Below are 13,642 nucleotides of genomic sequence, written 5' to 3' on the forward strand. Positions count from 1 at the left end.
TAATTAAATTTTTTTATTTTAAAAATTTATATATATTTAATACTATAATCCAACTCTTAAATTCTAAAAGAAAAATTTTAAATCACCTTAAGAAAAAAATATAAAATATAAAATAACTTAATTTTAAAATATTCATTTATTTTTAGTTTTGTTTTAAGACAAAATTGTATGATAACTCATACCAGTTTCCTTTTCAAGTGTGAATATAATCATATAATAAAATAAGGGAAAAGTAAAAGGACGTCTGTTTATTTTCAAATTATCAAAGCTGTCTCATTTTAATTTTCTTAATAAAATTATCCAATCTCATTATTTTGTGATATATATTTATCTAAATATTCTTTAGTACTATTTAATATTACTATTTATCGCTTAAATTCTAAATTATAATTTCTGAATCAATCGTATTCATTATAGTAGCTATAATTTCGTAGCTATTATAATACGTCCGACATACTTAACATTAAAAAATATTCATGTTGTAGCAGTTACAATTTCATATATGTTACAACACATACTTAATTTGTTCAAAAATATTCAAGTTGTAACAACTATGATTTCGTAGCTATTACAATACATATTTAACTTATTCAAAAATATTCACGTTATAAAAGTTACAGTTTCATAATTGCTACAATGTAGATTTAACCTTGTTCACTTTTGTAGCAGCTATTAAACTGTAGCTACTATCACATGGATTTTACCTGCTCACCTAACATTCACGTTGTAGCAGCTACGGAATTGTAACGGCTACAACTAGTGGCGTAGTAGCTACGAAATCGTAGTTGTTACAATTAGTGGCGTAAGGATTTTCAATAGGGATGAATTCAATAAAGAGGCAGTCCGATATACGAAGCTCCCGCCAATGCGAGTCCTGAGAAAAAGATCTATAAGTCTATTATACATAGTCTTATCTTGATTTTCAAAAGATTATTTCCTACTAGGGCAAATTCAATAAACTAAAAAAAATAATACAACGCAAAATCGTATATTAACTTTATATGTTTTTCTAATAACATCTTTCAAGATTTCATATTTTAAAATAACAGCTTTATTATCAACTGTATGAAACACATTTCGCTCAATATATAATATAATATAATCATTTATCATATCATTTCCAATCAACGATTATGAAGTGAGATTTTGATTATTTTTATTGTCAAAAATACTCTTTCTATGATTACAATTGCAATGAGTAATAGCAATACTAACTTCAAAAGTACATATACCAAAGGATATCGTTGATGTTTCTTCAATTGAACCATCCTTTTATTAAGCTCGCTAATTCCTACAATCTCAGAGAATTGATTGCTAGTTCTCATGTCAAAAAATAAAATTATCAAATTGGTGTTCAAAATACATTAACTCCATCAAAGAGAAATCAGATGGATAAAACTGAGCAAATTGAAATAATTTTCTTTTATTAAAAATAAATAATGAATTTGATGGATCAAGATAAGTATAAATAATAATAACTCTATATTCACCTCGTTAAAGCAACCGTTAAAGTTGCAAATATACCACTTCATAAATCGTTTCAACACTTCCAAAAGTTTAAATTTTGAATTTAAGGAGTTGAAAACAAACTTAAATACAAAAATTTCAGCCTTAGCCCTTGGTTCTAATTGAAACAATGATCTATCGACCCCCAAAGTTATTTTTTTCAATACCTATTTAAGAACACAATATAACTCAATTAATCAATCAAAATTAAAAATTTTTTACCATAAATGTTCAATAATTGAATAAATCGAAAAGTGAGTTGAGGTTCTACTCTTAATCATTGCTCACTACAGCTCTAAAATCGCACTCTAAGTATTAAAATTAGTCTAAGATTCTTCAAACCATGATTTTTAATGATAAGAACTCATAGCGACGATAAAAAATATGTTGCGCAGCTCTAGTAAGAGAAGAGGACCAGCATGTTCATTCCAAGTCAAGATATTTTCTCATAAAAGTGGTATCAATGGATAACTTAGGTCGAAGACTTTTCAAATATATGATCAATTTTAATTTTTTTTACAAACGAACAATGGTGAATTAATAAGTCAAATGGGCGTGATGGCTTGAGACTATTTTAGAGAAAAGATATAGAGAGAAATGAATAGAAATCAAAGTTTTAATTAGTATTAATTTTATATTATATATAATATTATTAAAAAATAATCATGAGGGGGTGGTCGCACCTTTCCGTCCTTATGTGGCTACGTCATTGACTATAATATAAATATTTTTTAACGTTAAATATGTTATAACAACTATAAAATTTTTACAACACATTCGATCGATTCAAAAATTAGATAGAAAATTTAGAAGGGATAATAAATTGAATAGTATAAAATATTATTGATAGGTATTGAGTAAATACATGATATAATAAAGAGATGAGATATCTTTTTAATAAAAAAAAATTAGAGTGGAATGTCCGTGATGATTTAGATGACACAACGATGAAATGAGACGATTTTTAATAACAAATTAAAATGGGAAGTCCATGATTATTAAAAAATAGGATTTATTTTTTGCTCATAAAATAATTTAACAAATGCCTATGAATATAATTGAAATAATAATAATAATAATTTTTTATAAAAATAATATATTTATTGCATTATTCACATGTAATAATTAAGATTGCACAACGTTTATCACTCACGTGATGAGTCCGACATGAGCACATCCCAGTGGTCCCCGTTCTCCACTCATTAAAAAATAATTCAATTTTATTACAATGCAAATTACCACTAATTAATGCCTAACTAATTAACATTAATTTTAAAATAAAACTATTTAGAGCGATAATGATCAAACCTAATACAGCGTCGTTTATAAATACACGGCATTATTTTTATTATTTTTTAAATACGATTGCCGTCATAATTTTTTTAAAAAATAATCATTTACTTATTTGGCAACCACATCAAATACGATGACGTGGCGGTCGTTTATGGTCCATTGCCATCCTCGTCCTTCATTTCCTTTCCTTTTTCTCTCTCCTCTCGCTAATCGCCAATTCCCGTCCCTTCGACCTTCCTTATGCGGTCGCCCATGGCGGACCTCCCTTCTTATCACTGCTCCTCTCGCTCTCTCTTCCTAATAAACTAAGCAGGCCAGAGCGTTCGAGATAGAGACAAGGGCGGCCAACCGTCTCCATTCCCCTTCTCATCCCCACCATTCAATCTGCTTCTGCGCTGCTCCCGGCCCTCTGTGCCATCCCCTCGCATTCGATCCCAGCGCAAGCGCAGGACGTTCGGCGCCATCTCTGCCCGTCTTCGGGTACAAGTAAGCGATTGATCGCGCAAAGCTGCCTCCTTGGTGGGTTTCCGGATCGACTCCCCCCTTTGGGCGTGCAAAGTCGTGTTTTTTAGGGCAAGAGGGAGGTGTGCATGAGAGTGGATCATGGAGTTCTGGCCGGACTTCTTGGCGAGCAGCTGGGGGAGGGAGTTCGTGGCCGGAGGCATCGGCGGCATGGCCGGGGTCATCTCCGGCTACCCGCTCGACACGCTCCGCATCCGCCTGCAACAGCCGCCGCCGACGACGCCCACTTCCTCGGACGCCTCCGCCCTCGCCCGACGACCCGCCTCGGCCATCGGCCTCCTCCGCAGCATCGTCGCCCGGGAGGGCCCCGCCGCGCTCTACCGCGGCATGGCCGCGCCGCTCGCCTCCGTCAGTTTCCAGGTACTCGTCCTCCCCTTTCTCAAACAATTCCTATCCAGTATCTTTGTCTGATCGGCCATGAACAGTAAAGCAAAATATTCGGTCAATTAGAATAATGGTTTCTGAATAAACAAAGAATTGGGGATCAGAGGAAAAGAACATGCTTCTTTCTGATTCAATTCATGATGAAATAGCTAAAGTAGTGAAAGTGCTTGCGATCCCACTTCAAGAAGACTTTTTGGACGATAAACGTAGCGATCAAAAACACGTGGTGGCTAGAAAAGAGAACAAAAAGGGATTTAATGCGAGAGCTGGAGAATTCCAGGAAGATGTTACTAAATTGAGGGAGTTGAATCTGGATGGGTAAAGAAAGAGCTTGTTCTAGCAAAGCAGGAGTCTCTCTACATGAGAAGCAAATCGTGAACGTTTCTTTCATGACATCAGCTCAGATGTGAAAGTTAACCTAACAAAACACATCTCTTTTTGGAAGAAAGGTGGTTTGACCTAAATCACCTTAATGGATCTAAACATGTCAAATGTGTTTATTTCTTGCAACAGAAAGCCCTGAATGAAGCTGATTTGACACAAATACCTTGATGGATCTAAACATGTCAAATAGGCAAGTTTGGTGTACTAAGCTTTCATCAACACGGAATCCTAGAAAAAGATTTATTATATGCAACTTTATCCTGTTTTCTTATAAGAGGTTGTTTTCGAAATTCGAACATGCGACACGGCAACAATTTTACCATTGCGTCAAGACTCCTCTTCTATCTAAACATGTCAAATGTATAGTAAAATCACACTTGGAATCAATGCCTTCTTAGGAACTCATGCATATCCTTAAATCTATGTTCATGGCCATCTTTATATATACGTTGGTGTGAATTCAATGGTACTATTATTTATCAAAAATGATAAAGAAAATTAGGCCTTAAAATAATTTAGAAAGAAAAAATAATAATATTTATAACATCAAGGGTATTTTGGGCATTTGAGAAGGAAAGGATAGAGGAAGTGGGTCCTTTTGATTTTTTTTTTTGGAATTTTAGGTGTTCGTTTGAAATCTTTTAACTTCGAGTATATCATTTGAGTAATTTCAAGTCATGTTGGAATTTTAGTCTTTAACTAAAATGATATTGTTTCAGAATCACTTCAGCAGTGTTTGTTGATGGCAAATTAAAGGTGGAAGGGACTTTACATATATATGTTGTGTATGTCATAGATTGTTGAATGTTAACATGATACAATATTCATCGACATAATTGAATACAATGACATAGGAGACATTTTCAAACCACAGATTGGAATGACGATTTTATATCTGGTAGTATCATACTTTTTTTTTCCTAATTCCTTATAAAGATACTTCCTCTACAATTTTTTGTTTGAGAACAGTAGGATCTTAAGCTTTTCTAAATACTATGACTATGCAACAATATTGGAAGATACACAAAAGGCAGCATTTGTCATTGAATATTTGCCTTCTTCAAAGAGCAAAATTGTGAACTCTATTTGTGCATTTGTATTCAGGAAATAGCTCGTCTGAGGTTGTGTTTAGATTGTTCATGTAACTTTTCTTAAGTTATCAGTAACATTTCATTGGAGAATTTCTTCCATTGGCAATCATGAGTTCAAGTGTTTTTCTACTCTTTCTGTGTGCAGAATGCCATGGTCTTTCAGGTGTATGCAGTCTTGTCTAGAGCTTTTGATTGTAAGAAGACCAATGAACCTCCTTCCTACCGAAATGTCGCATTGAGTGGAGTCGGAACCGGTGGCCTGCAGACTCTGATACTAAGTCCTGTTGAGCTTGTCAAGATAAGGCTGCAACTGCAGATGTTCGGCAATAGGGGATACCGAAGTCGTCGTTTGGGGCCTGTCGAAATGGCCAGGGAGATCATAAAGAAGGAAGGGGTGAAGGGAATATACCGAGGCCTCACGATCACAATCCTTCGAGATGCACCGGCTCACGGAGTCTACTTCTGGAGCTACGAGTATGCAAGAGAGAAGCTACACCCGGGTTGCCGGAAGAATGGCCAAGAAAGCCTTGGCACGATGCTTATGGCCGGAGGTTTGGCCGGCGTTGCAAGTTGGATCGTTTGCTACCCGCTAGATGTGGTGAAGTCCAGACTTCAGGCACAATCCATGCCTGAGGCAGGCCAACCTCCTCCCAAATACAATGGAATTGTCGATTGCTTCAGCAAGAGTGTACAAGAAGAAGGTGTGGCTGTGCTGTTCCGGGGGCTCGGAACTGCGGTCGCCCGTGCATTCCTGGTGAATGGGGCCATCTTCACTGCTTATGAGTTAGCTCTCAGGTCCTTGTTCAATAGCAATGAAGCATTAACAATGGAGGAGACCTGAACTCTGGTGGTGGCTCAAAAATTATCCATATGCTCCATTGAACATGAGATATCAGAAAACTGATTCAAGTCACAAATGTTGTTGTCTTCTTTGGTTCAATTATTTGTCAGATTGATGTAGATGCAGAACTAGTCCATGTGCATGTCTGGCACAATCCCTGTTTTTTTTCCTGAAAAAGAATAAGTATCAGGTAGAGTTTGTTCTGTTAGATAATTTACAATAATAAAGATGTAATCTGACTATATCGATAATTGAAATCTATCTTTTATTATATTATTATTTATATTTAAATAAATATTAATATAATATTAATAATTAAATTTTTAAAAATCTTTTATATTATAAATTATTCTTTATGTACAATACTATTATTTTAAAATAATATTTAATTATATTTAAATAATTTTGATCAACTTGATAAAAAAATATTTTAATATAATAATACTCATATTTAAGATTAAAAATTTAAGATTTAATAACAACTTAAGTAGTTATTAACTTTGTAATAATTATAATTATTTTAAAATAATTTTAATGGAATTTAAATAATTTTAATCAAGTTGAGAAAAAAATATTTTAATATAATAATTTTAATTAAATTAAAATAATTAATTTTTCATATTGTAATAACTATCTAATAATATATAGAATTGCAATAGTTGTTGTTACAATAATATTAGAATAAAAAATATTTTAAATATAAAAAAAATGATAATCCCAGTAGCCACATCTCTGGGGGTGGTCGGCCCGGTCCCACAGAAGTTTCCCACCGACCATCAGGGTAAATCGGGAAGCGCATACGGCAGTCAATCCAGATGCCTAGCATCCTTTGATTGCGTTCCCTATTTGGAGGAAAATTCCTACAAATACGTCGTAGCTAGAGATCGAATCGCGAGTCCCTGAATTACAATCCGGATGTCCTACCGTTGCATCATTGTCCCTGAAATATTGGATAAGATGTTTCATGACCATTTGTATAATCTAAAGCATCCTTTTAATTTTTATCATAAAATAAGTAGCTGCTTTAAAAACTCGATAGACTAATCGAGAACACGTGGGATTTAAATCTTTTTCTTTTTCCCATTGATAGCTACGACAACGTTTTAAATCCCACGTGGGATTTAAACCGGAAGTTTCCCACCGACCACCAGGGTAAATCGGAAAGCGCATACGGCTGTCAATCCAGATGCCCAGCATCCATTGATGGAAGAAAAGCAAATACGACTGGGGAACGTTTGTATATTCTACCGTTGCACCCGGGGACCACGTTTTAATTTTCAAAACCTGACCACGTTGCTTAATTTGACTGATCGACAACAAACCCCAACTAGCTAGATCATATCCAATCCATTGATTAAATCCTTTTTTTTTTTTCCAGTTTCAAAACCACTTCTTTTGAAAATCAAAACTTCGAAAACGTTTCCAACCCACTTACCAAGAAATGGAAGATATATAAAAAAAGAAAAAAAAGAAAAAATTTATCATAGCGTTCACATTGATATTGATATTACTTACTGTGCGAGTAATATCATTCATATTGATATAATGATATTCATATGTGAGTATTATAATATCTAAATGATATTACAATCATATGCATAGCAACATTCAATTTTTAAACGTAATTAATATAGATAAATATATTTATTTAATATAAAATAAGCATAAAAATGAATGAATTGATAATAAAATTTATAAATAATTAATGTAAATGGTCTTCAATGCGCGACAGCGGGATCAATCATGCGTGCCGAACCCAGCACGCGGCCACTGTGGGCCAAATCGCGGTTGGTCTTCGGCCTGATTCCGGCCACAATCCGGTCGGAATCCGGTGCCGAATCTGCGCGCCGGTGTGTGGCGTGTCGACCGGGCCCGGTCCAGCGGCCGGCGATGGCCGGACGGCGAGGCGGCAGCGGCGGGTCAGGCGCAGAGAACACTATACATTCCCACTTTTGGACGGCCAAATTTTCACGATCACGCGTGATGGACAGTAATCCCGCTGTCGTGCATGGGCGCATAGGAAGCCAACGCACAACATAGCAAATATATATATATATATATATATTTATTGGTGGCCGATGGAAAACTTCTATGGGGTCGGATCGGTCACCTTAGAGATTAAGTAAATGTGACTGATTAGGATTTATCATTTTTTTATATATTTTTTAAAAATAATAATATATATTAAGGATTGAAAGTAATGCGGAGAACTGTGTGTTGAAATGCAAGCCTAAAAAGGGAAACTTATTTCTCGTCAGAGTCGGTCAACTTTGGCGTCCTCCCACGGCGGTCAAATAACTGAAGGTCCTTGTTTCCTGAGAAGTAGTTTGACTAGATAAAACCAGTTAAACATCAAATATGAAGTCAAATCGATCGAATTAATTAGTCAAAAATTGCATTCCTAAAGCATCGAAAATTCGCCGTTCCCGTCCTTTATAATCCAACGATAACAACTGTATCCGACAGACACTGCACGCCTTTTCTCATCTCGGTCACCATGAGCAACTCCGGCGATGTCCTGGTTGTCGTTAAAGGTCGGTGAACTTGCACTCGCTATGCTTCACGGTCAGTGTGTGTGGAGTAGCTTACTGTGTTTTCATGCAGATGAAGAAGAATCTCAGACATTGTCGCCGCCGGCGTCGTGGTTGAAACGCTGGCGAAGGTGGCTCCTGGTGGGCGCCAACATCTTCTTCCTCCTTGCCGGACAGACAGTGGCCACACTGCTCGGACGGCTCTACTACACTGAGGGCGGCAGTAGCCAATGGATGATCACACTCGCCCAGTGCGCCGGCTTTCCGGTTCTCTTCATTCCGCTCGTCCTCTTGGCCGGCACACCGGCCGCCGTGATCGGCGAGCCCAACAGAACGTTGGCGGCCATCTGCCTCGGCTTGGGCCTCCTCGGCACCGGGGGCACCCTAATGTCGACCTACGGCCTCCGCTACCTCCCCGTCTCGACTTTCTCGTTGATCAACGCCACCCTGTTGGCCTTCAACGCGGTCTTCTCCTACTTCCTCAACGGGCAGAAATTCACCGCCCTCATCGTCAACTCCGCCGTGACGATGACCTTCGCGGCGGCAATCATCGGGGTCAGCTCCGACGACTCCGGCGACGAGCCCAGGGGGAAGTTCGTGCTGGGGCTTTTGCTGACTCTGGCCGCCTCGGCGACGTCCGCTCTCAACCTCTCGCTGGCGCAACTCACGTTCCAGAAGGTGGTCAAGTCGTTGAGCTTCACGGTGGTGCTGAGGCTGCAAATTTGCACGTCAGCGGTGGCGGCGACGGCAGCCGTGGTGGGCCTGTTCGCGAGCGGCGAGGCCGGGGAGCTGCGGGGGGAGGCGGAATCGTACCGGAAGGGCAAGGCGTCGTACGTGATGACGCTGGTAGGAGCGGCAGTGGCGGGGCAGGTATCGTCGGTGGGGTCGGTGGGGTTGGTTTTCACGGTGTCGTCTCTGTTCTCCAATGTCGTCTCCGCGGTGGCGCTGCCGCTGGTGCCCATCTTCGCCGTCGTATTCTTCGACGACAAGATGGACGGCCTCATGGTGATCACCTTGTTGATGGCTATCTGGGGCTTCGCTACCTACGTCTACCAGCAGTATCTCGACGACAGGAAGACGACGAACGCCACGACAGCTACAGAATAGACGTTTGTCAAAAAATAAAATTTCTTGTCAGAACAAATTCCTGTCACAAATTTATGACGGGAATCTGCACCGTTCGATTTTAAAGTTAAGATTAAATCCAGACCGTAGATTGAATGGGTGATTGTGATTACTTGAATTTAATCTTCTATTTTAAAATCTAACGGTCCAGATTCTGTCACAAATTTGTGACAGAAATTTGTTGTGACAAGAATCCCAACTGTTTATCAAAACGGCGGTGCGGGCCCCATTTTATTTGAATAATTTTTTTTTTAAATTCATTATGAAAATAATTAAATATCATCTTATCTTACTATATTTTTATTTTTAACTTCAATAAAAGACGGAATTTTTACTCCAGCGATTTCACACGATTGATACTACAACTATCTATGATAAAATAAATTGAAAAACTACAATTGATTACGATGAAGAAGAATATTACTTCAATTTCGTCAAGATTTTTTATTTTTAATGATATTACAATAAGTATAATTTCATAACTGCATAATTTTTATTTTTACTACATAATTTTTATTTTTTACGCTGCTACAACCTAATAGATAAATAATAAATTATTTATATTATAATAATTGATCAAAATTGGAGTGTCTACGGTAGCTTCCAGAACATAATTGAATTGGTTACGACGAGACAGACTTCTGAAGTAGACAAAGATCGAATCTTGACAAAACCAAGACAATGTTCTTCCCGTTATAGCCAACTGCAACTTTTCGATTTACCTCTTCATAAACGATCATAGAGTCAATCATATAAGACCGTTGGGTGACAAATTTCATTTGTTAGTAAAGAGATGTCTACAATATGATTGGAAATAGACAAGGATCGAATCTTGACAAAGCCGAGACATTGTTCCCGTAATGACCAACTATAACTTCTCGATTTACCTCCTCACTTATGATCATGAAACATTAATTATTATAACAATATTAAAATAAAAATATTTTCAAAAATAAAAAAAATATGCTGAGACGGAATAGTGCTTCAAATTTCAAGATACTCGTCCACGCTAATGCGCAGATAATTGCTACATTAACATTTGGATGATCTGTACTCGAAGAACATTTACACAAACATGATGATCACTTGAGCAAACGTAATAATCTCGACTCAAAATACTCTACGTGCTAGTTTCGTCGAGAGTGCTCAAATAGCCACCCAGAAAGCCAGCACCATTGCAATTTCCACACAGAATCTCCTTCTTTCCTCTGCGACGAGCAAGAAAAATAGCATCAGCATTAATAAACCCACAGACAAAAAAAGGGTCTATCCTTCACAAATATTCAGAAGAAAACGATAGATGAAATAAGATCATGTAAGGCAAAGTGCACGCTAAAATCGGTGAAAAAAGATTTATTTAAAAAGTTCCTGGCATATAGGTTTAGAATCAATACTATATGCTACCTGCAAAGCCAGCAAAGTCTTCCAGCTTTAAATTGGCCATTGAAGTGATCGACAGAATTTACACCGGAGCCTTCGCATTGTGTGCATAGTTTTGCACCTGTTATTCCAATTAGGTGTCAGCAATTTGGAATCAGCAAGAATCAGATATTTGAAACCTAACAATCTGAGTTCTGTCTGATGATTTATCAGAGAACAATTCTCCCTAGATATGGAAAATAAATAAGGAATTAAAATAACCAAAGCTGATGATTCAGGGAAGGTTTGTCAAAGTGTTTCTAAATTTCTTAGCGGAGATCTTTTGATCCAATCATTTAATTTTTCAAGTACTGTTTCCCTAATTTCAGCATTATCAACATAAATCGTTGAAAAAAACAACATGCAAATAAAATTTAGTCAAGTAAAAACAGGCCCACAACCTCAAATCAGTGCACTGTTTTTTTGGTTGAAAAACAAATGTATCATTGTCAAACTATGTAAATAGGGCAAGAGAAGAAACACAGGTGGATGAGGGAAAAAATTTGAGCAAATAGGACTAATTGGATTGGTTGTTTTTGCATCCTCATGGCTGTGATTTACATCAATTTATATTGAGGAGCTGCCCTTTAGAATCAATTATAGGTTGGAACTATCCAACACTAATACTATGTAGACACTATGCCGATTACACATTCGACTACGAAACTAAAACATTTATCTGGTGGCTGCAATTAGTCATTTGTCTGTGGTAGCATGTTTTATACAATAGACTACATCTGTGTGAAGCCATAATTTCAATATCTAAGATACCTCTACAACTCTGGATCATAATCTCAGGTAGTAAATAGGATGAGCAATTATAGAGACTAGAGCACTGTTCCAGCTTGTTTGGAATCATGGTATATACAAAATCAGACATCTAATATTCCAGCACATTGCTGTGAATAAATCCAGTGTCTGAAAGTAGAAGATGTAGTAAATAAAAAACTTTAAGTTGGAGAGAAAAAATAGATTGGATTTAGGATTTAGGATTACTTGGAAATCATGAGAACATTGAATTTCATAATCTAATAACAAAAGCACTTAAACCCTATGATATAAAACCCAATAAATGGAAGTTTAGCTATCACTTTTGCAATTAAATTTAAATAAATATGAAAAATTTCCCCCTGATATGAAATTAGTATTCTTTTCCAACAAAAATTGGACCTGAACAAACTTGAAACGAATTGGACTCAGACTAAGCACAACAAGAAAATTCATTGAAAATAGAAGTTCAGCTTCATTTGGCTAAACATGAATGAAACATGAATGAAACAACTCATAAAGGAATAAATAGCTAGCTTGATATCCTTCTGCGTTAGCTAATAAACAGCTACAAAATAAAAAAAAAATTTACTTTGTTGGGCAATCAAAACAAATTCTTTACCGTTCCTTACTGCTTCTCAATCACATCTGCTGGCATGTTCTTTGTGTTACATAGGAAAGCAAAGATAAAGGGTTTTGGAAGATATAATGCATAAACGAGTGAACAATACAGAAAAGGAAAAAATATATCCAACACTATCGCTCACCGTTCCCATCACACTCAGCACAGACGAGGCTACTCGTTTTTGTGCCCTTCTTAGTATCAACCGCATCGTTCTCCGCAGCCTGTTTAGCTAGAAACTTGAAGAATTAGAATCCGAAGAAGAAGCGCTACGTGTTCGAATCCAAGGCCATAAAATCCAACGAAAGGGGCTCACCTTGGCCTTGAAAGATTGAAAATGAGATCTTCCGCAAGGGAAAATGGGGCCTTGGAAGGGGAGATTCGACTTTTGAGAAAGATTGCAAGTGGAAAGAGAAGGCTTGAGCGGCGGATTAGCAGAGTTCCCGACGCTGGTGAAGCAGCAGACTACGCTCGCCATCAGAAGAGCGGGAGCGTCTGGATTCGGTGGTGGGAATGGACAGAGGGAATTTTTTTATCCGCCGGAAGAGATAGGATTGGGCTCTATTTCATTTTACCCCTCAAATTTTATCTTTTTCAAATACTTGTTGTAAAGTTTAAATTTTCAAAATACCACTCAGTATTTTAAAATTGTTATCAATTCACTTTCAAATTATTATTTTTAATTGGCATCGTCTATTCAATCCTTCGGACTTACTAATCTTGAAGTGATCGATCTAATCTCATAAAAAAATTTTATCGACATAGGAATTGTTGATAACCTAAATCAAATAAGATTATTATTGATAACCTTAGACAGATAATCAAAATTATCAAAGATAACCTTTAACTAGAGTAAATTAGAAAGTGGAGGGATGATGACTTAACTTAACAATTAACTTCTCAAGTTCTCTATCTAATTGAGAGAAAATTCGTATAAATTCATCGTAATTAAGTTTTGAACTTTTAATTATTATTATTATTAGTATTAGTATTATGGTACTTGGACTCTTGAATAAAAAGAGTACATTTTATTTTTATAATCATGAAGATATGTCTCATTTTAATTTTTTTATCAAAAAAATCCCTCACTATAATTACATAAGTATCTTCTATTATACTATTTTCATTAATATTTCTCATAATTACATAATTATCT

General features: G+C 36.5%; 2 protein-coding genes and 1 pseudogene across 2 annotated transcripts; 2 read left to right on the forward strand and 1 right to left on the reverse strand.

Moving 5' to 3' along the window:
- Positions 1–3,016: 3,016 nt before the first annotated feature.
- LOC141819089 (mitochondrial arginine transporter BAC2) lies at positions 3,017–6,270 on the forward strand. The gene is made up of 2 exons (XM_074706458.1): positions 3,017–3,681; positions 5,326–6,270. Exons 1-2 carry the CDS (start codon positions 3,403–3,405, stop codon positions 6,019–6,021), a joined length of 975 nt encoding a protein of 324 aa, XP_074562559.1. The 5' UTR covers positions 3,017–3,402; the 3' UTR covers positions 6,022–6,270.
- A 2,248-nt stretch (positions 6,271–8,518) lies between these two features.
- Positions 8,519–9,659, forward strand: LOC141819088 (putative purine permease 11; annotated as a pseudogene).
- Positions 9,660–10,644: 985 nt separating this feature from the next.
- Positions 10,645–13,010, reverse strand: LOC141819092 (protein BUNDLE SHEATH DEFECTIVE 2, chloroplastic). Its single transcript, XM_074706460.1, has 4 exons — positions 12,803–13,010; positions 12,632–12,710; positions 11,082–11,178; positions 10,645–10,885 (listed from the first exon to the last, which is right to left on the reverse strand). The coding sequence occupies exons 1-4, from the start codon at positions 12,962–12,964 to the stop codon at positions 10,798–10,800; spliced, it is 426 nt and encodes a 141-aa protein (XP_074562561.1). The 5' UTR covers positions 12,965–13,010; the 3' UTR covers positions 10,645–10,797.
- Between the last annotated feature and the right edge of the window lie 632 nt (positions 13,011–13,642).

This window comes from Curcuma longa, unplaced genomic scaffold, assembly GCF_044706935.1.
Source record: "Curcuma longa cultivar G26 ecotype Majalengka, Jawa Barat unplaced genomic scaffold, ITB_CL_G26_1.1 contig_27720, whole genome shotgun sequence".
In the NCBI taxonomy this organism is placed as follows: Eukaryota; Viridiplantae; Streptophyta; class Magnoliopsida; order Zingiberales; family Zingiberaceae; genus Curcuma; species Curcuma longa.

Excerpts from the sequence above, each read along its gene's own strand:
- LOC141819092 (XM_074706460.1), bottom strand. The coding sequence starts at position 12,964 with ATGGCGAGCGTAGTCTGCTGCTTCACCAGCGTCGGGAACTCTGCTAAT. Across the intron at positions 12,711-12,802 it reads TTCAATCTTTCAAGGCCAAG|GCTGCGGAGAACGATGCGGT; the intron begins GTGAGCCCCTTT and ends CTAGCTAAACAG. Across the intron at positions 11,179-12,631 it reads TGCTGAGTGTGATGGGAACG|GTGCAAAACTATGCACACAA; the intron begins GTGAGCGATAGT and ends TTGGAATAACAG.
- LOC141819089 (XM_074706458.1), top strand. The coding sequence starts at position 3,403 with ATGGAGTTCTGGCCGGACTTCTTGGCGAGCAGCTGGGGGAGGGAGTTC. Across the intron at positions 3,682-5,325 it reads TCGCCTCCGTCAGTTTCCAG|AATGCCATGGTCTTTCAGGT; the intron begins GTACTCGTCCTC and ends TTCTGTGTGCAG.